This window comes from Nesoenas mayeri, assembly GCF_963082525.1.
Source record: "Nesoenas mayeri genome assembly, chromosome: 2".
Taxonomy (NCBI): domain Eukaryota; kingdom Metazoa; phylum Chordata; class Aves; order Columbiformes; family Columbidae; genus Nesoenas; species Nesoenas mayeri.
In genome coordinates, this window is record NC_137543.1 from 45,474,503 (window position 1) to 45,495,681 (window position 21,179).

The 21,179-nt window shown below is 43.3% G+C and overlaps 1 protein-coding gene across 4 annotated transcripts in view; it reads right to left on the minus strand.

Annotated features, from left to right (window-relative positions):
• MAPRE2 (microtubule associated protein RP/EB family member 2) overlaps window positions 1-21,179 on the minus strand; it is a 95,165-nt gene that overhangs the window by 43,244 nt on the left and 30,742 nt on the right. For 2 of the 4 annotated variants that reach the window (XM_080340456.1, XM_080340453.1), the window contains exon 1: window positions 17,060-17,273. The exons of the other annotated variants lie outside the window; for them this stretch is intronic. In XM_080340456.1, coding sequence (XP_080196582.1) covers window positions 17,060-17,147 — 88 coding nt within the window. In that variant the 5' untranslated portion in view covers window positions 17,148-17,273. Of the gene's footprint in view, window positions 1-17,059; window positions 17,274-21,179 lie in introns of those variants that run through there. 4 annotated transcript variants of the gene reach the window in all.

Here is a 21,179-nt window from a genome sequence, read left to right on the forward strand (position 1 = left end):
TTCTACAAGATGACAGGAGAGCAAACAACCTCTTTGCTGCAGTTCATGGGATGGAGAATTCTACTTCAGGAAACTGTGAGTAAATGAACAACCTTGAGTTTTACAACAATACCCTTAAGGATGTCTGTAATATAACTTATGCTGTGTCTGCAAATGAATTATGGCCTACGAGTCAAATGAAAGTTCAGGCTATTTGTTAGAGACAATAGCTTCACATTTGTACACACATAAAAGCACAAGGGTATATCAATACAATTTTAAACAAACGTATGCAAAATGCATCAGAATTTCTGTTAAAAAAACCCCAAAACACAACAATCAAAATCATGCCATTGCCATTTATTCTCAGTGACTCGTTAACATGTCTGAATCTTTCACAGCCTCTTTTCTCATAAGAGTTCACCATGTCTTTGCTGCTTCTGTCTCACCCCCCCAATGGCAATGTCTTAATGTCAGCTGAGAAAGGTTTCCTTTATAGTAAGCACGTTCTAATTTAGTGCTCAGATGTACACATATCCTGTTTGCCACACAGACAGACCTTGAGAAAAAAGAAAAAGAAAAAAAAAAAGAGAGAGCAAGATAGGAAAGAGAATTAAAAAGAAGAGCCAGACATAGGTAGGACAGCCACCATGCTTGGTGACAGGCAAGAACCCCTGTGCTCCACATCCACAGCTGGGCCAAGGTTTGCTCCATGACTCAGTTCCCCACGTGCTGAACTGCTTTGAAAAACACGATCTAGATTCAAAGCACATATTAATAAACATCTGTAATGTGATGCAAGAGAACGGCTGGGCAGGTGGAGACTTACAGGCTGTATTCTGTGAATAGCCAAGTAGCTAACAACTTACTTCTATGTCCCAATAACATTATTTCCATTTTTGACTTGTTAGGCTTTCCTTTGGTTAGGCTGAAGGCTCTCAAGCATAAGGCTGTGATAAGGCTTACGTAAGACTGAAAAAAGAGCATCTACCTCGCTGAGATATTTAAGTTTCCACCTTATAAAGAGTTGCCTGGCAGTTCTGCAGCAAGTAAAAGCAGATTGAAGGTAGCACATCACATTTCCCACTTGAGAGCACACAGATGGAGGTTAAAAACCGCTGGCTGTTACAGTATGGCCAAACCACAAAGGCCTCTGCCTTGTTTTACTTAAAAGAAACTGAAATTCAAATTGCCAGTAAATACAAACAAGCCATAGGAGAATCTTCACATATTAGTCCAGGCTATTTTAGAAAAACACTTCACACGTGCACAGTTAAGCACCACAGACCTGAGTTCAGAGGACTAGTTAGGTGCTGAAAATCATGCTTAAGTAGTTTCCCCAATCAGAAATATACTGGCTCAGCATGTCTAATGGTAAACACTGCACTCAAAGGAGTATTAATTTTTTAAGGCATTACATGCAGCATCAAATGTTCAGCTATTAGGCACTTTCCAGTGCTCTTGCTACAGATAACTGCAGCTGTTACAAGGTGTTAACCAGCTGTGTTTAAGGACAGTTTTGCAAGAGGCATATTTGTTTTTCCAGGGAGAAACTAACAGTTGTTGACAGCAGACGCTGTATTATGCCAAACCAGTAATAATGGCAAGACTGGAAGGATTACAGCAATTAATCTATCTGCAGTGTAAGAACTCATCACACATGCCATCACCTCTGAACCTGCAAGGCCTTCCTGATTTGTACAATTAGGTACGGTAGGATGTTAAGTTTTTAAACCCAGTAGAAAGCCTGTGTGACAATACAAAGAGGAGCCTTCTGGAAGCTGGCACCTGATTGCATCAGGATAGATACTGCCAGTAAAACAAAAGATCTCACATCAAAAATTACTGAAGCGGAAGATACAGCAGAAAGGCTGAGATGTAGCTGAGTGAGACTGCTGTAGCTCCTGTTGGGAAGGCTTTCTAGATGAAAGCTACAGAAAAACAAAAATCCCTGAAGGGAGAAACTTGCCAGCCCCAGTGGCCACATCCCTGTAGAAGGAAAATTAATCCTTTCATATCATCCTGAAATGGCAGGTGATGTGCAGCTGGACCTTGCCTGCTTCTTTACCATTCACTGTATACAGCCTTCACCATAGCCATTAGAGACCAGTTATACTTGAGGCTGTCTTTACCAAAAGGAGTCCCCAGGACAGAAAAACAACACAAAAATCTCCAGCACAGTTCTGACAAGACTGCATTTACTCTCCCTTTTGACTTCTGCTGTACTCCCACAGCAAATTCAATGGCCGCAGCCAGAGCCCTCACATCAGAACACTGCAACCGAGGCGGTATTTGCAGCAAACAAAATAAAGGCTCTACCTTGAGTCAGAAACTCAAACAGTTCAAGATTAATGACAATGAGATATTGGCACAGAAAAAAGAAGAAAAGGAGAAAAGAATCCTTCTGGTTGTAATATGAGAAGAAATTCACACCTTCCAAAATTATGAATGTCAAATCTCTCGTGCACTGTTCTCATGTTACTAAATGGCCCTGAAATGTTAAAAATCTTCTATTATTCACATATCTCACTTCTGAATGCCATTTAAACTTCCCAAAATGGATCTGACTTGAAGGCCTAAAATGATTTGCAAAGCATGCTACAGAGTCTAGACTATACTGAGGCAATCCATGTACAGTTTGATCGCTTGAATATTGCAGGATTACCATTTAACACTGCAAACAGCGTATTTTCTGTTGTTCTCATTGCAGTTCCCTGTTTAAATGCAAGCGAGGTTAGAGTGCTAGAGATTTACTTTGGATTAGGGCATGTTTTAAGTTGTGTTCTTTTAAATCAGAGGCTGCATGCCAACACTGGGATGTTCTGACCTACATAAACCTTTATGATGGGTCTCAAGGACTGGTTTAGACGCAAATCTGAGTAACTCTTATAAAGACTGGTGGTAGCGCTGTTTTGTGGTACATACAGCTTCAGAAAAATTAAAAAACAAATGTGAGGCAGAAAAATACTGGTTCTTTTCCAAACATTCAGTTCCCCCAAATCTGAAAAAAACACAATCAAAAATATTCAAACAATATACAGAGTTTGAGCCAAAACCTCTGAGATGGCCCAATAACTACCAATGTATTACACTGTCTATTGGATACTTTTTACAAAATAGTTTTAAGTTTATTCACTACCCAGCTATGATCATTCAAATCAGAAGAACAGTTACAAATTCCAATAAAGTGATTTAGGGCTTGGAATGTTTTAGGGCACCTGAGGAGGACAAGCCACACTCACTAAGTCGCTTGAATTTGATTTTTTTATTTATTATCTTTTTTTTTTTTTAATCTGGCAGTCATATTTGCATAGCGTAAGATTTTTTATTTCTCCGACTACCTTCTCATTCCTTCATTCCTCCTGCTGCCACTGAAACTGTATGGCAACATAATACATAATGTCAGGTCTCCACAGCAATACTAACACTTTTTATTTTCTCCTTCAGGGTTCACCTTTGCCTCCAAAAGTACGATGCGATATTAGCACTTAACCACATGATACCTTAATTGAGGCTGAAAGAAGCTGCATATTCTGAAAGGCTGCTTATCCATTTCTATGAGCAAACAAACCTCAACTAAATAAAAATACATTCTTGACAAAGGACAGAGGTTCAAGAAAGGCAGACATCAACAACTTATACAAAATGGAAGCAATTCAGACTCTTTGGCCGCCACCATTTCCACAAAGGTGTATTCACTCTGGTTAGGAGTGAACCACAGCAGTGCACGGCACCCTCAAACTGCACCTCCATGGAAAAAAGCAATAGCAATGCTTGGTGCTGAACGAGCACTCGTTAACACAGGGAAAGGACACACAAATTTCAGTATAAAATGAATATGACTACAAATTAAGAAGGCATTTTTTTAATGGAGAACCACAAAAACCTTTGAAGTGGGCAGAATGAGAGAAACGTAAGTGTGGCAAGGCTGTGATATTAAAAAAATAAACTGCTTTTACTTGCAGTTATTACCCACCCCCTCAGCCAAGGCTTTCCACTCCAAGATCTTAAGCCTCAATTGCTATTCTGATGCCCCGAAGGAACACATTCAACCTGTAAAATTTTCACAATAGACCTGGGTAACTACGTGTCACAACAGACAAGGATTGTGTGTGGGGGAAAAATGTTGACTCAGAGAAAAATAATTCCCAGACTTATACAGTAAACCCAAGTCAATTAGAAACACCTACATTTTGGACAACAGAAGAGGATCTATGAGCATTTTGTAACTTGAAAAAGCTGATGAATAAACCAACATGTAATCTTCTGTGAAACAAAGTCTCAATTCACCAAGACAAACATGGGAGCTTTAATTCTCCTTTTGTTATTATTTTTTTGTCATATGGAAAATAACAGATTACTAAGCATACATGCAGATATCGTTGAAGGATTTCTAAGAGGTTTAAAAAAGTTCTGTAATGCAAAGGAACAGCAGTGCTAAGTATACTCATCATGGTGGAGAGAGGATGCCTTGAGAGAAAAGCCTCAGTTCCTGGCCTGGGTTCTGCGAACAACATGGGGACCTCCAATCTTTTTGCTCCCACTAGATGATGGATGAGTAGTCATATTTTCAGAGAGTAGATTCCCAAGTGCTTTAGCAAACACGGACTTACTAAAAAATGAAGACAGCAGCTGAGGAGAGCTTGTCCCCAAAGCCACTGCCCCACCTGAGTGCAGCACGTGAACTCCCAGGCAAAATGATGCAGATACACCCACACACCTGAGCAGTCATCTGCATCTACACCAGGGAAACATCTGCCCCTGATTAGAAAGGGATAAAAATAATCAGAAACCCTGATTAAGAAAAAACAGCGCTGCCGGGCACCCGAGGCACTACGTCAGAGGCGTAACCCAGCGGCACAGCAGCCGCGCTGCAGCCCAGCAGCAGCTTTGGCAGGGCAGGCAGCCCGCTGCTCCCGACTCCTGCCATTTCCGCCTTTTAAGTCCAGAAAATGCCATGGACAAGGCTTGGGAGTTTCAGCAGGGACCAGAGCCAACTAGCTAGAGTCAGATGAAGTCAACAAATGAATTTAGTTTTGACCTATCCAGGGCTCTGCTACCCTCCTCCTCCCCCCCTGACATGTATACATTCGGAGGTGAAAGGCTAAAGTAACGTGCTGATTTACTCCAACCATAACATAATGGCAAATTAGATTTTGTAATACTATACAGCCCTCCTGAGGGGGGGCCTGAGCAGCCTCCAAGTGCCTCACACCCCCGCCCAGAGCCCAGGGAGCGAGGCAGTGACTCAGCAGGAGACAGGCACTGTGCATCCATGGGTTGCAGAGGAGGACAAGGCTGGGAAGAAGGGAAAACAGGAGGATTAAACACGGGAACATGCGATGGCTGTCTCCTAACACATAGTTGATGTTTCCTAACAGGAGACTGCAGTACACTTGTTAAAGTCTGGTTGTCCAAGGCATGCAAAGTTAACCCTGAGAGCACTCCCATGGGAAAGTTCTGGCACTAGCTAAAAGAGGGACTTCAATATACCTTTTCTACTGGCAAATGATGTAATAGTATACAGAGCACAAGGATTTTGTCATGCATCAACTTTTCTTTCTTTCACTTTAAAAACAAATGCAGATACACGCTGATTTATGCACTGCAACATTTATTCTAACCTTAATATACACATGTCAAAATCACAGAATATCCCAAGCTGGAAGGGACCCACAAGGATGATTGAGTCCAACTCCATTACTGCAGAAAGTGAGGCCTTTTGAAAGTCACCTTCTGAGCAGGCATTTTGAAGGCATTTGATGTGACATCTGAGAAAGGACAAGAAATAGCACTGCAACTGCTCGTGCAACCAGTGCAGCCATTTCAGGAGCCACGGGCAAAGGTGCTGGAGCAGAGCCTGCAGGACAGAGCTGGCAGCCAGCCCCGCTCTGTCCCTCAGCAAGCCATCGCAGCAGGAAGGTGACGACACTGAGCAGGGGTATAAGACGACATTTATTTTAAGCCATCTTTACCCTGCAGTTGTAAACAAGCATGTGACAACAGATGAAGCAACAGGCAACAGTGCTGGCTGCTTTTAGGGGTGCATCACTCTCTAAAACATGGCCGTGTATTTTTGTAACGCAAAATATTAAGCTCTGGCATGGTTGTCCAGGGTTCCACTGCTGCCACAGCTCTGCTGCCATTTGGGTTTCAAAGGACGAGTGTTGGGCTTTCTGCTGGGTATGCAGGACACTCAGTGGGCAGGTTTCTAGGGCCAAGCTCTCCAGCAGACGGCTGCGACCAGAACCATGTGTAGATCCCCTGCCAGAGCTGCCTCTGCAGACCACTATACAACACACTATACGGCCTTTTCCTAGGCTCTGCATTCAACCTTTCTCCCACTTCTCCCCCCACCACTGGTGAAGAAAGCTAGACCAAAAGTAATAATACAAAAAATCTCAGAGTTTTGACATCTCCGAGTTTGTTGAAACAGGCTCAAATAAATAGCCCTGCCTTTGGCTTGTGCAAACTCTTTACAGTTCATTACTAATATTATAAAGATTTCAAGTGTTAATACTACCAGCCACAATGCTTAATTTTGGGTTTGGATACCAAAGTAGCTTGACCTCTCCCTTCATTCTCACGAGTTAATACTATAATAGAGAAGGAGACACTCCGAAATTATTCTGGTACTCAAGATATTAACAGCAAATGACTTGCACTTAAGAATTAATCCTACCAAGGACTATCTAGAATAGGGCTGAACTTCTAAGTGCAATTGCTTAACTGCTAAATTAGTTTTGGAGCAACTAAAACTAAAATTCACTAATCCTTCATGGAGTAAATTGCTCTTTATGAACATGCTAGCTCAACCATCTGTGATTTATGTAATGTATTATTCTCGCTGTGTGCCAGTAGCCACAAACTTATTTTACCATTGTTGCACTACCAATGCAATTGCTGAGACTAGCAGCACCAAGTAAAGCTTCCCCAAAACTGTTTTTTGTTGGGTTTTTTGATTGTTTGTTTGTTTGTTCAACCCTATTGGTCTTTGAAGGTCTGTGAAGTCAGTGTCTTCTTTTAGATTTAACTTTTAAAATCTCCTGCTTAGCTAAGTGGGGAAATCCCCAAAGCCTTGTTTTCCCAAATAATGTTCTTTAGATGGTATTTAGTCCTTTGATGCAACTGTCATTGTAAGAACAGAATTACTGGCAATTACAAGTCTTTTTCTATGAACCCCAGTAAAGCCTTGTACCTTAAGCTAAGAGAAGCATAGATGTCCTGTTTAATAGGATTTAGCCTCCTTTCATGGAATATCTTCAGGTCAATTCCTAAAGTGTATTGCTTCCAGCTGGCCAATGGTGACACTACCAAGTTCAACTCCCACAATAAATGTGGAAAAAAAAAAAAGGTTTATTGCTTGAATTACCTTTGACTACACATAAGTGCAGTAAAGAAGGTAATAACCTGTGCGGCAATGTCAATATTTAGTTTCTTCAGCACTCTCAGTGTTGCTGTAGGTTATTCAACACAACAGTTCTGCACCACTCCCTGTAAAAGCACATCAAACTAAGCACACATCTGACACAGTTTAAGAGTCACGGTCATAGTTAAACATTTTTTGCAGATTAAACTTATCAATAATCTTAATATTTTCTTCATGAAAAAAATATGTAAATCATTAAAAGCACAGGGAGCAATTTATCAGCTTTTAATTTCAAGATAATGTCTAATTGCAAAGTACAAATTTTATGACATTGCAAAAGTATCCCTTTGCTCTACTGTGTGTGTAGGAACTTTTGGTCATCCCTGGGTACGAAAGTGCAGAAGTTGCTCCTAGTGATTTAGAGAATATAATATCAAGTAATTAATACACTGCAGCAGCAAGACAGCTTTCGCAAGAATTAAGCTAGAAAACAGTTGAAACTGATGCAGTTGAACTGAGACTGCATACACACATTTTTCTTTTTCATTTGAAACTTTGATGATAGGGCGATTTACCTTGGTGGTAGTGCTAAATTTGTTGCTATGTGATATTCCTTTCACTTTTAATGTGCCTGATTAAATCATGTTGTGCGCTGTGTTTTGAACTCAAGGGCTGTTTATGCCTATTACAGTTACAGAATAGGATCATAAAGTCACTTGGGTAGGCAGGGAACTCCAGAGATATCTGCTCCAACCTCCTGTTCACAGCAAAGCCAGCAAGAGAAGGCTGACAATGGTCTCATCCAGCTGAGTTTCAAGTCTCCACGGATAGATATTCCACAGCCTTTCCAGGGAACCTCTTCTACTGTTTGACTATCCCCGCTGTGAAGTTTTTCTCCCAGTATCTAAAGCCCTTTCTACTGTTGCAGCCGCTGACTGGCATTGCCTCTCAACCTCTTCCCGTGCACCTCAGAGAAGAACCTGGCTTCATCTTCTCTACATGCCCCCCCCATTTGACAGCTAAAGACTGCAGTGGGATCTTCCCCTCTCCTGAGCTGTCTTCTCCAGCTGACCAAACCCACCGCACACACTTGCTGCAGCCCCCTGACCATTCTGGTGGCCCTCCCTGCTACTCACTTCAATATGTCACCGTCTTTCTGAAACTGGAGAGGCCAAATTCAGAAACAGTATGTGAGATGCAGTCTCAGAAGCACCAGAGGGGGAAAAAAAAATCGCTTCCCCGGAGCTGCTGGCTCCACGCCTGCTAATGCAGCCCAGCATGGGGTTGGCCTTCTTCCCTGTAAGAGCGCACTGCTGACTCATGTTCATCTCCTTCCCCAGCACCACCAGGTCCACACTGTATAGCACTTCAGGAACAATTAAAGGAGGGGGTGCCTAAGGTGATAGTGGAAAAAAAACAACTCATCCTATTAAAAATAGAGCTGCTGAAGAGTCAAGGTAGAACTACAGCATCATCGTTGCTGTGAAACTCATTTCTCACTTGGGGATCAAGGATTAAAAATGTACATTGGAGAGCCAAACTTCTGCAGACAGAAGTATATATTAAAGGAAAAAATAAGAAAACACTCCTTATGCATCCTTGAGTCTGACAACTGGCACAATATGAACGTGTGGACTGAAAACAGTGGGTTTAGATCATGATTCAAAGCCTACATCTTGCATAACTTCAAAACATTAATATGGGCAAGGAGCGGTGTGGACTCCAAACAATAATTCAGTAAAATATAATTAACGCCATTCTGCATAACAAGGTTTTCAACAGAACGGCTATTTACATGTGAATGCTGTCCTTTTAGGAAAATTTATCTGTTACATTCAAACAGTTATCATTTGACTGCCTCCACATTCTCAGCACTCCTATATACCATAGTCCTTCTGTGTATGAAAGCTCCTGTGGGACTTTCGTATCACTGGGTTATGTACTCCACTCCCATACAAACAATTACTCACAGATTCTATAGCTATTTTAATAAGCTATGATTTGTGTAACACTGAATCCATAAGTAAAACAAATGCATATTCTACTTCAAATATTTCAGTGCTTCTTATTCATGATGTTGCTGGACTAGCTCCACGGAGATTAACCTTAAGAAGCGAAGCTTAACAACCATGTGAAATTTGCCTAAAATGAATTTTCATTCCCCAAAAACTGTTTAATACATACTGCCAGCAAGCCCTTCTGAGCATCAACACCGCATTCCAGAGTGACAGGCAAGAATTTACATTGATGTGCATCTCTGAAAAATTACAGCTGCTTGGGTAAGAAATCTGTATGGCACTAAGAAACCCTGCTGCAGGGGGAATAGTCACTCGAGTTACTCCTCAAAGATATGACTGAAGTTCACAGATCTCACTAACTAGCTCTCAGGGTTCCAAATTGCCAAGAAACATAATACTAAAAATTAAACCTCTGAAACAATACACACAACTATATGGAAAACCAGGAACATACAGCATTGCTTTACACTACACCATCAGAACAAAGTTATGCCTTTGTCAGTTGCCACACTGGAGGAGGGCCCAGTTTTTACAAAGAAATCTCAAACAAACTCCAAACTGAGAATTTTTCAGTTTGCATAGCCTATTTAAATATCTTTCCAAACCACTTTAAGATTCTGTTTAAATTCACATGAGCTCACAGCAGTGTTTCTGTCCTTGCCCCTCCACACATGCAGGATCCAAATTCACAGGGTACATCTTCCATTGCCTCACTCATCTTTCAACCCCCTTCCCTCTCCCAGTCAACATATGTAAACAATGCAAGGCAGTCGTATGCAGAGCCAGAAGATCAAGACCACGACCTGCATGGCATATCCCTCTCCAGGCAGAATGATTTGGCACGGTTGTAGGATTTCCTACGGAAGCTACATCCTTCAGTCTCTGCTCACTGATGAACGTTTATGTTTCCTGTTTGAATAGCACAGCAAAAAAAACCCAAACCAAACCAAAACACAGACTTCACTCAAAAGCACCCTTCACCAAGCGTGGGGCTCTATGGGAAACAAAAAATAATTTTGAAGCGCTTACACTGAGCCCTTTAATGGGTGTGCTTTCCATGTACAGAGCCTCCTCTACCAAATATTTAATAACTTAGTATGCCACCAGAAAACTCGACAAGCTTCTGTCAAAATATTACAGGCAATATTTTCATTTTGAATTAGATATGCAATAGCATGAAGACGACAGAATTGCATTAAAAATAAAAGAGCCACCAGTTTTAAAAACGCAACAGTTAAATGCATGCTCAGTAAACTTTTATAGCTGATACTCCCCTTCTCCTCCCACCTAATTATAATGAAACAATATGAAGAAGATGCTTTATCAATGAGTCAGGCAGCAGAAATCTAAGCAGGACCCAAACAGCTACGCAGTGTTCTGCTAACACCATCCGCAGAAGAAACACGGATGTTTTCCATTTACGTTCCCTAGCACTGATACTGGAAAGCGAGTAATTGGTGCCTCTAGCTGGAGGTCAGGATCTGGGGAGCAAGGAGGATGCAAGTTCCCCAACGCTGTCCTGGGTGCAGCATGAGTCTCGCTGCCGCTGCCACGCTTACGCCACGCTGCAGCCTTCGTGCCATCCCGCTCAGTGGTTTGCGTGATTGAGAACAGATGTGGCGAGACCACTCGTTTTCAATTATCAAACAAAGGCTGAAAGTTGCATCCCCAAAATGAAAAGCTGGCACACGATTTTATCTTCTTCCTTACCAAGCGGCGTTTGCTATAATTAGCTTTGGGCATGAAGAAGGAGAAAAGACTGACAAATTAAACTAGTCTCCCCCCAACAAGCTCAAATGGCAAAACTTCTGAAGATATTTTTAAGAAGTCACTCATTCAAATGGCAAGGCTTGAAATGTAAACCTACTACACTTATTTTTTCTTACTGCCTCCCAAAACAAGTTTTATACCTCAGGTTAGACCAGGTATGTCATCTGGAAGAACGTTCCTGTGGTCCAGCCTGCCTGTCACGAGGTAGCTGCATTCCCTTCAAACCAGACATTTGTGTAGCAGAGGAAAAACTCAAAGAAACAGCTTTAATCAGGCTTCCTTGGTCCACTGCCCCAACTCCGAATCACCTTTCTTTCACCATACATCACATTTTTCAGTGCCTGCTTTCCAGGAAGGCTCTATTGAGTAAACTAGGCAGAAGCCAAAATATCTATTTCTAAAAGTGACAGCATGAGGTTTTTTTTTTGTTAGTGTGCCAGAAACAGTGCTGTTGCTATACAGATCAACAAGGTAGTTTTTTTCAACAAACAAACAAGCAAGCAACCAAAAATCCACATCACGTAACAAAACCCAGGAAGCATCCTCCTACCTACAGGATGTTTCTAAAACCCACAGAGGCTGGGTACCAATTAGGTGTACTCTTATTTTTGTGTGTGTGTGTGAGACTGCATGGATACAAGCTGAGAAGATGGTGCTGTCTGAAAGTTACTTTCATTTCCTTACACAACAGGGTTGTCTGTGGAGTATTGTTTTCTCCCCCCTCTCCTCCCCCTCAAAGCTACCTGATTTTAACCGATACCTTCAACTCCCAAAACACTGTGAAGATATTTCCTTCAAGGAAGATCTAAATCCAGGTCCAGAGAGGTAGACCAATAATGCACGGAGTACCCAGGCTTCAAATTACCAATGCAGTATTGAGCAGAGCCATCCTCGTAACCATCTGAGATATTTAACTGGGAATCACACATGACTGCATTTATCTTCACACGATTTTTCTCTGTACCTTTTGAGAGCTGGACCTGCCCAGCAGAAGACACAAAACCAGCTCTCCCTATGCAGAGAACTCCCTAATCAGAAAACAAGATTAAAGGAGAACAGTAGCAGCAAGAAGCCAGCTTTATGAAAGTGAAAGAAAAGAAAATAAAGGGTACATAAGCTCGGAAGAACCAAGGAAAGATTTCTGCGTGGTACCTCTTATACTGGCTAGTAGCTGTGGGCTGTAAGTCATCAGGGTGGGCTTGTCTTGGGTAGCTAGTAACTATGCTGTTGCAACCCAGATGCTTGACAAACAAGGTGGTTATCACAAATGCTACTTTTAGAAAAGCTCAAGCCAAATTTATGGGGTGTGATTTATGTTATTGGTGGTTTGTTGTTTGTGCTTTTGTTTGTTTGGCGATTTATTTGTTGTTGTTTTCTGTTGTTCTTAACAAACATTTATTATTGCTTTTTTCCTGCTTCCAGTGAAATCTAGGGCAAAATTCTCATGATCTGCAACAGAAGCAGTTAGGCCAAGAGCAAACACCTCTGGAAATAATGTTACAGTTACTAATATATTTAGTAGCATTTGCTTTGACTAGTATTTACAGTTTCAGAGGATGCCCATCTGTACTATGAAGTGAGAAGACAGCTCACTGCTTTTACTATGTACCTTCTCAGTTCTCAGCAAGAAACCTGTCCTTAACCTATCAATTTGAACAACACAAATGATCTGTTTTACTTCCATAGAATCATCTACTTACCATATTCAATGGAACCTGATTTTAAAGCAAGAAACGCCTTCTGCCCAAGTAAGGCAAAGCAGTAAGTCTCTCCCTCTGCACCCTGAGTAAAGCTGCACAGGTGTGGAAGGGACAGAGTGGCCAGAGACAGCAGCAGGGATGTGTCGTGCAGAAGGAAGGATGCTCTGGCCCATGTGGGGCCAGCCAGCAGCCAGCAATTCCATTGGGAGTTGGGAAGGCAAAGACCAAAACAGATTTTCCTACAACGTAAATCTCGACTTTCAGCATGGAACTTATCAGCTCCCACTGCAGTGAATTCAGACAGCCAGATACTCTCCGTAACACCCCACAGCTTATTTCAGTGGCGGGTGAGGAAATCGCCACTTCCGTCCAGCTTTCGTTCCTATGCGCTGCACTCTTGTGCAGCAGCAGCCTAATGTTTTCTAAAAGGAAGACAACACTTAGGAAAGCCAAATATTTAAAACAGATACCATTAAAAAGGTACATACTCATAGTCAGGAAAAGGTTTTCGTTTGTTTGTTTTAGTTTCTTTTGGCTTAGTGATCTGAAGCAAAATAAGCAGGAAACTGGCCTCCTCCCCCCCCCAACCCTGTGAAAGTTCTGAGTATAAACTTCAATACAGCCAAGGTATGAAGGACCAGAAAACCATTTTTCTAGCAGTACACTGATAAACCAAAAGTGAGGCGTGGTGTCCTGCACAGGAAAGTACAAGAGTTCATCCCTTTCAGAGCAGAGTGGTTTAGTCTAGGTATACCATTCAAACTGGAAATATTCAAACTCTTGATACAGCTAGCTTTTAAATACACAATGAGCTGATCAACCACACAAGGTGCCTAGAGTTTGCCAAAAAACAAGCACTGCAGACATGCCCTGCTTAAAACTGTTCTCCACACAGCTGTCTATGTAGTTTCTCATTGATTTGTTTCAGTCTTCTTTGAACATACAAGTAAAGCTATAATTAAATGCAATGCTGTTTTCAGAAGTGAGCCCAAATCTATTTTGGGTCAACAAAATGACACCTCAGTTCCAACCAGATTTTAAAGTCAGACTCATGATCCAGGGTGCCTGAAACAGCATTTCACTAGAGAAATACAGATTGATTACAGTTATTTACTCCAAAAGGTAACATCTCTCTGTGACAGCACCAAAGTGCCTGGTTTCCATTTACCAGCTAAATAAGGCTGGATGAGAAACTTAACACCTCGGGCCCGTATGTCCCAGTCTGCAAAATATAATATGTCCTTTGGAAGACTTGGGAAAACTATTTGTAGCTTCAAATATGGAGCACATGGTTGGGACTCATGTGGTATAGGTTCAATTCCCTGCTGCATCCTCAGCTAGTGGATAACTTAAGGCAGCTCTTTCCATGTCAGCTTCCTAGTCTGTAAAATGGTATAAACTTCAGGTCTTCTAAAATCTGCTTCAGGAGCTGGATATCAAGTCTTTGGTAGGAGCTGGTATTTGAAACAGTAAAGGTTGGGGGTTTTCTTTAAGTCTGAGAATATGTAAATTGCTAAACACAAATTTATTCTGATCAACAAACACTACTTCTGTTTTAAAATATTTATGAAATGGAGCATGCTAAAAGAAGTAACATGAGAAAGCATTTCTTATACTACAGGTAAGAGAAGCGAAAGGCAAATACTGAAACTCTCTACATATAGCAGATGCAGTTTAACTTAAGAGCAAAGCTGCAGTACGTAGAAGCATTTGTACACTGAAGCACTTTGAGATCTGTACAACTGCTGATCTGATGTCATGCTCCAGACTGTTTAATTACATAGTTATTCCATATTTCTAGATACAAATGAAACAAACCATCCCAACAGTCAGAGGCATAGCAAGTTGGTGTGTCATATGGTGAAGTTGTCCACACTGCCCCATACATCTGTTTCAAAGTCAGCATGGCACCAACACTCCAGTGTGGCAGCAGCCCCAATACTGATGCTACTAGCCTGTTATAGTGATCTGCTGCTGCAAATCAAACTTGCCAAGGACCAAACTAGTCTAGCTACTAAAAGGTTTTCACAGAAATTAAAAGTCTATTCTCTTCCAGTATCAAGGAGAAGTTTCACCATAGTTTCCATGTTTCCTTTCAGTTATAGTCGAAATTTACTTCATTAAGTACTTAGAGCTAAGAATTAAGTATCATTCTTCCCCCTGGAGAAAGGGGAAAAATAACAGATACGGGTGTCGCGACTCCAGAGATCAGGGTAGGCTTCCACAAACCAACGAGAACCTAAATAGGATTCCACAGTGGAACTTTTCATTGGTGCACTAAAGGATTATTTCTGAAATATACAGAATTGTATTATTTATGTATTGCCCCAAAATAACATGCAACATTAGCATCAGTAATTCTGCATTACTTTATATTGCACTAGATAGGGATACGAATGGGTACAAAGCTCTACAAGACTAAGGAGTACTCCTCTGGATGAAAGGCTATTCAGATGCAGAATAACTTCAGTTTCTGGACAACTGGGCAAGTGATATAATTATTTCTGTCACTATGTGCTTAACCCAGCAGCCTCACAAAATGTCTTTTCTAGACATAGTTCAATGTATGATATGACAGGCAGAAGGACAAGAAAACGGACTTGTTGATGTCTGCAGAAAATCACGTTCAAACGTACCGCAAAAGGATAGTGGAGAGTTCTGTTCAACAGAGGTTTTACAGAGAACCCTTCTGAAGGAAAGCAGTGAGACAGCCATCAGTAGCACCTATGACATGTGAGAATCTAAAATAGATGCGTGATAATTAATTTCAAACCTATTTCATATTTCTGCCTAGGTGGATGATGGAAATACAGCTCTCCTCTAAAACAGAATCTTGTACTGTTCAGCTGATGTTTAGGTATAGGAAGTGAGAGCTCCAATCTTTCTGCAAGTAGAAACAGGTCTTTACAAAAGCAATTTTGCTACTTTGTGCTAAAAGTGTACATGGAGGCTTCATTACACAAAGTATCAATAGATTCAGAGGGAGACACAGGCTGAATTTTGTGACATTCAAACAAAGCACACACTTGGATCTCCGATGCATTTCTCGATCACCCGTCAGTGTGTGATCAACAATGAGGTTCACTGTTAAGGTTATTAATGGTCAGCTATGCTGGTAGCAGCTCTCTTACTCCTCAGCAGAAGAAAAAAATATTATGATTTTCTTGAGACAAACAAGCCAAGTCATCCACATTTGTTTTCATCTAATCGAGCATACAACTTGCCACTTTGGTCAGATATTTGAAAGCAGCATCATTTCCTGCTGTTTGAAAATCAGCTTTAAGGGGCGTGTTCTCTGCAGAGGCATTGCTTGCTGTCATCCAGGCAGTATTTAAAATAACTGTATATTAACATGAGGGGAGCTACCGGCCGTATTATCATCCTTCGAGTCGGCAGCAAGGAGCACATAAAACCAGTTGCGTTCCGGGCTGTGCTGCGACCCTTATCAAACAATGCAAACAATTTTAATGAGCTTATCTGCTGGAACATATTGTCAGAGATGTTAATGCAGAAGCGCTGCCAGCAGCGCATGCCAAGCGATTCATCAAAAATGCCTACAACTGCGACAAAGGATGTGCCCCCCCAATACGAAAAGCGGTAAATAAACACAAAACGAGGCTGGCTCCGGCCGCCGCCGCCAGCGGGGGTGGCGGATGGAGCCGCCCCCGCCCCCCGCCAAAGCACCGGGGGGGCTGTCACCCCCGCCCCGATGAGCGGGGGGTCGCTGTCACCCCCGAGACTGGTGTGCTGGGGGTGGAGGCCGCCGGCCGCCCCGCGGGGCAGCGCCCGATGCCCGGTGCGGTGCCCTGGCCGGGCAGCGGCTGCCCGCGCCCCGCCATCCTCGGCCACCGCCTCCCGCACGGCGCCGCCTCCGAGATCCGCAGCGCGGTGCTGCGGCTCTTTCCAGTGGGAGCTGGCTGCCTGCGCGGGGCTCGTTCTTTCCTTCCTCTTTTTTTTTTTTTCTTTCTTTCTCCCTGTTTTTTAAAATTATTTTTAACCGCCTTTCTTCCGCCCGGGAGCGGCGAGCTCTCGCAGACATCCAGCCTATTCACCAAACGCTTTCCAGCCGGACAATGCGAGCGCCGCCGCACGCCGCAGCCCCCCGGCCGCCCACTCCGGCGGGGCCGGGGTGGGGAGGGCTGCAGCCCGCCCGCCTTATGCAACCGCCCCCCGCACTGCAGCCCCCCCCTCTCCCGCCGCCGCCCCGCTATCCGCCGCAGTACCTGTAGGAGCGCTCCCCCCGCACCGTGTGCTTCCTGAAGGGGATGATGGTCCCGTTGTCCTGGATGATGTCGTTGTTGTTCTCGCCATTTGGGGACAGGGCTTGTGTCGGTCCGGGCATTGGCGCTCCCGCGGCTCCGCAGAGCCCCGCGCTGCTGCTGTGCGGAAGGTGGCGGTGGCGGCAGCGGCAGCAGCTCAGCCGGACTCTCGCCGCCCGCCCGCGCCGCCCCGCCCGCCGCGCGCGTCAGCCCCGCCGCCGCCCCACGTGACCGCCCCTCGCCATGGCAACCGGCCGACTCCGCGCCGCGCCGCCCTCCGCCCCGCTGCGCCCGGGGAGGCGGGGGGGCCGCCCCGCTCCCCCACACAAAGAGCCTCTCGCCCCGTGTGTGCGGAGGGGACCCGCGGGGGCGGGCCCGCAGTGCCAGGCGGGCCCCTCTCGCTGCGGGCAGACAAAGCGCCATCCCACGCACAGCCACGGCGTTATCCCGCCGCCGCCTCCGCGCCAGTCCCTGCACTCGTGGGCGGCACAGAAACACGTCCTTCTCCCCTCGGGGAGCGGGAAAGCGCGCCGTTCCTCTCCCCATGACAACGGCACCTTGGTTTGACGAGAACAACCGAGACCCCAAAGCCCGATGCCCCATCATCACCCTCTTCTCCCCGATACCTCGACATCACCTTCCTTTTCCCGACGCCACGGAGCTATTTCGGGCTTAAGCTTTTGCAAGGAGCACGAAACGAGCCCCCACGACACGCTGCTCTGTTACAACGCCCAGACAGCAGCAGCATAATTGGAAAACACCGCCCAGCTCCCGGTAACATCTCCCCTGTGCTTCGGTGTGCCGGGGGGACTGGCCATCCCCACTGCACAAAGCTTGTCCTTGTCTGCCAGCCACACTGGCCACAGCTCACCAGAACAGGTTTTGTGTTTAATACAGTAGAGAAACTATTAACAAAATTGTGCATAAATATTAAATGGTAAGAGAAATACAAGGATGTCAGAAATCACAGACATAAAAAAGCATAAGAACATCTAAGTTCATTTATGCTTTTTTGTTGCTGTTGTTCCTCTGTCCATTACTCCTCCTGTTTTTCCACCCACCTTCCCCTCCCATCCCCAAGCACCAGGATGTCCAAGTTACCAAGCTCTATATCCCTGCTCACAGCTTCACAGGAGAGCACAGTAAAACACCTGTCAAGATGCATTGCACATGACCAGCTTTCTCCTGCTCTCTGGCTTACACAGAGGAACCATTTAATGGCATGTCCTCTAAAATCTTGCTTGGGTCAGAAACAAGAAGGGAAAAATCCTGCCAAAGCAGTAGCACTGAATTGCTGGCACTGCTAGCTCTGTTAGCACCACCATTCACATGACCCCTCATCTCTTCCTCCCCTTCATTCAAAGGGTTTTTTTATCCCAAACCCAGTCTGTTTCCCTCTGCATCTCTCTATGATTTCTACATTTCTGTCCTTGCCTAAATAACAGCAGCCTTCGAAGTTTGATACTAACTGGTCATCCTCAGAAACAGATCTGGACTTCTCACCAACAAAACCTACCCTCGTGTGCCAACCATGGATCAAAACTCACACATTTTCCACATTAGAAAAACAAACAATCCAACTGTTTACAAACAGTTTTCTCTAAACAGAAACCAGCAAGGGTGACTATGGGCAAGGTCTCTAAACAGTTCTGTATGACCTCAGGGCTGTTAAATGCAAAAGAGAAAACAGTATTTGGGCATATCTAACAACATCATTTTTTTTTTTTTTTCAAAGTACCCCCAAATTCAACTCCCTTTTAAAATTAGTTTTAAGGTGGCAGGTCAAAGGAAAGCAATATGAGTATTTCTAATATGTTCTCAGAGTCGTATCATATAATGTCATATCATGCTGATATTTTAATAAAACTCAAAGGTTCTGAAGTATGAGCTTGATCAGGATTATACCTCAGATTTTTTCTACATGAATAAAGTGATTTTATAAAATTTGAATTTATCTAACCTTTCAGACTGAAATGACACTTTGCTGAAAGCTGAGTTCACATGATTATGCTCGTGATATAGACTCTGGATTAACAGAGAGCTTGTAAGGGGAATACAATCAATAACTAAATACCAACTACACAGTGCTTGGACCAGTGAGAAACTACTTGAATTTAAATCAGATGTATATTTTAACACACACATACACAGAGCAATCTCTAACAAAACTTAAATTAATCTGCCAATTTGCCATGGTCCTCTGAACACTAAGACAGCAGATTTATTGTTTCTGCTATGTTTTCAAATATACTAAAATTTTGCTTTCAGTGACCAACCTATGGCTGTTTGCGGTTCACATACTATATTGAAAAATGTTCTGTTCATCTGGCAACAGTAAAGCCAGTGGAGAAAGTTGCCTTTGAGTCTTTTTCAAAGCAAGCAACAAAATACATTCTGCTGAAAAGGCCAAGAAGTGTCTTAGTAACACCTAAGAGCATGGAGAAGCCAGAAATGCTACATGGTGACAGAATATAAAAATAATCTGTAGTAGGTCTTTAGCTACCAGACATAACCCTACCTGCCCTGCCAGGCAGCAAGCAGTAAAACACTCTGCTACCCTAACTTGTAAAAATATTTTTACTTCTTCACCAGTGGCAAAGAATAGAAGCTTCTTTATTGAAGACTTCAAAACCGTTTGAAACATGTACTGGCAAAGCCACAGGGGAGAAGTGCAAGCAAGGACAGCACAGCAGCCTTACTTCAGACCCCTTCCCTTTGCACTGGGATTCAAGGTCAGAAAACACACGCTGCCCCAAAGCAGCACCTTACCTTTAGAAAACCTGAGCCAGGCCTCAGCAAAAGAAGCTTGATGCTGGTTTTCAGAAAGCACATGCTGCTTCAGTTGATCTAGCACAGCTTGGGGGTGCATGGGGCACAATATGGATTCCATACGCACAGCACTCCCTCTGCTTAGATCTCTGTTCCTGAGCACTGCGTGGCCCACAAACACAACTCTGACTGTTACACGCAGGAAACCACCAGCACCTTCTTCCCACTTTCATAATTTCTGAGCTAAGAGGTCTCGGACGTGGATCCGGTGACGCAGAACAAGAAAGAGGAACCTGTTCCTATTATTACATACCTGTGCTGCCTTCATGGTTTTTACATGCAGTAGGGATACAAATAGAAAAACAGCTTAAAGAATAAAAGGTCAGCATAGTGTTGATAAAAATCCCCCACCCATGGTACACTGCAACTACTGAAATCTAGTACTCACAAGTGATATGCAGACTAAGCAAAGCAAAGAGCCAGGAAAGCAATTAATGCTTAACCGTGGAATTACACAACCTGATGTAATAGATCTTCAGACACTGAGAGCCACAAAAACAATAGCTGGAAGGGACTTACAGAGGTCATCCAATTCAGTCTCCCACTCAAAGCAAAATCATCACCAACACAAGATCTGGTGATATTTGGTGACATGATAATAGTCTAGACAAATCTTTAAAATCTCCAAGGATGGAGATGTTACATCCTCTCAGGATAACCCACTCCCATGCCACATTAGCCTTTTCTTCCTTGTTTCTGCTATGGTGAACCGGGTAAAGTGAGCACTGGCCACTAGTGACCACTAGTACAACAGGCTTAACCATCATTCTCCAAAATCTGGTTGCTTCTTCCTCCTCATAGCTTTCGTTTTCAGTTCCTTTTTCCTTACTCACTCTATGCTTCACTTTCTGCAGCAAAAAGGCCACACAGCATAATTTATAATGCCGGAGAGTGAAATCTCCTAAAAGCCCAAAATGCAGTGTTTGGAAGACCTCAGACATCCTTTAGCCAGGATTTTATACTAGGCAGCTAATGTGGAAATAAATTATGACCATTTTAGTACTGCTAAGAAGCAACTAACACACAGCCTCTGAAAACAGAGGTGACAGCCACACTAGAGACTTCTGCTGACATATTTTCAGAAGATCAAAAAACCAAACAAACATGGTTTTAGGGAGCTTTGTATGTGACGTAGCCAAAGCATAAATACAATTACTATTTGCAGAATTTCCCCACTGCTTGCATAACTTTTGTGTGGTGGGAGGGTAGCGAGTGAGATCTAGAAAATCACATTTAACTCCAGAGTGGCCAATGA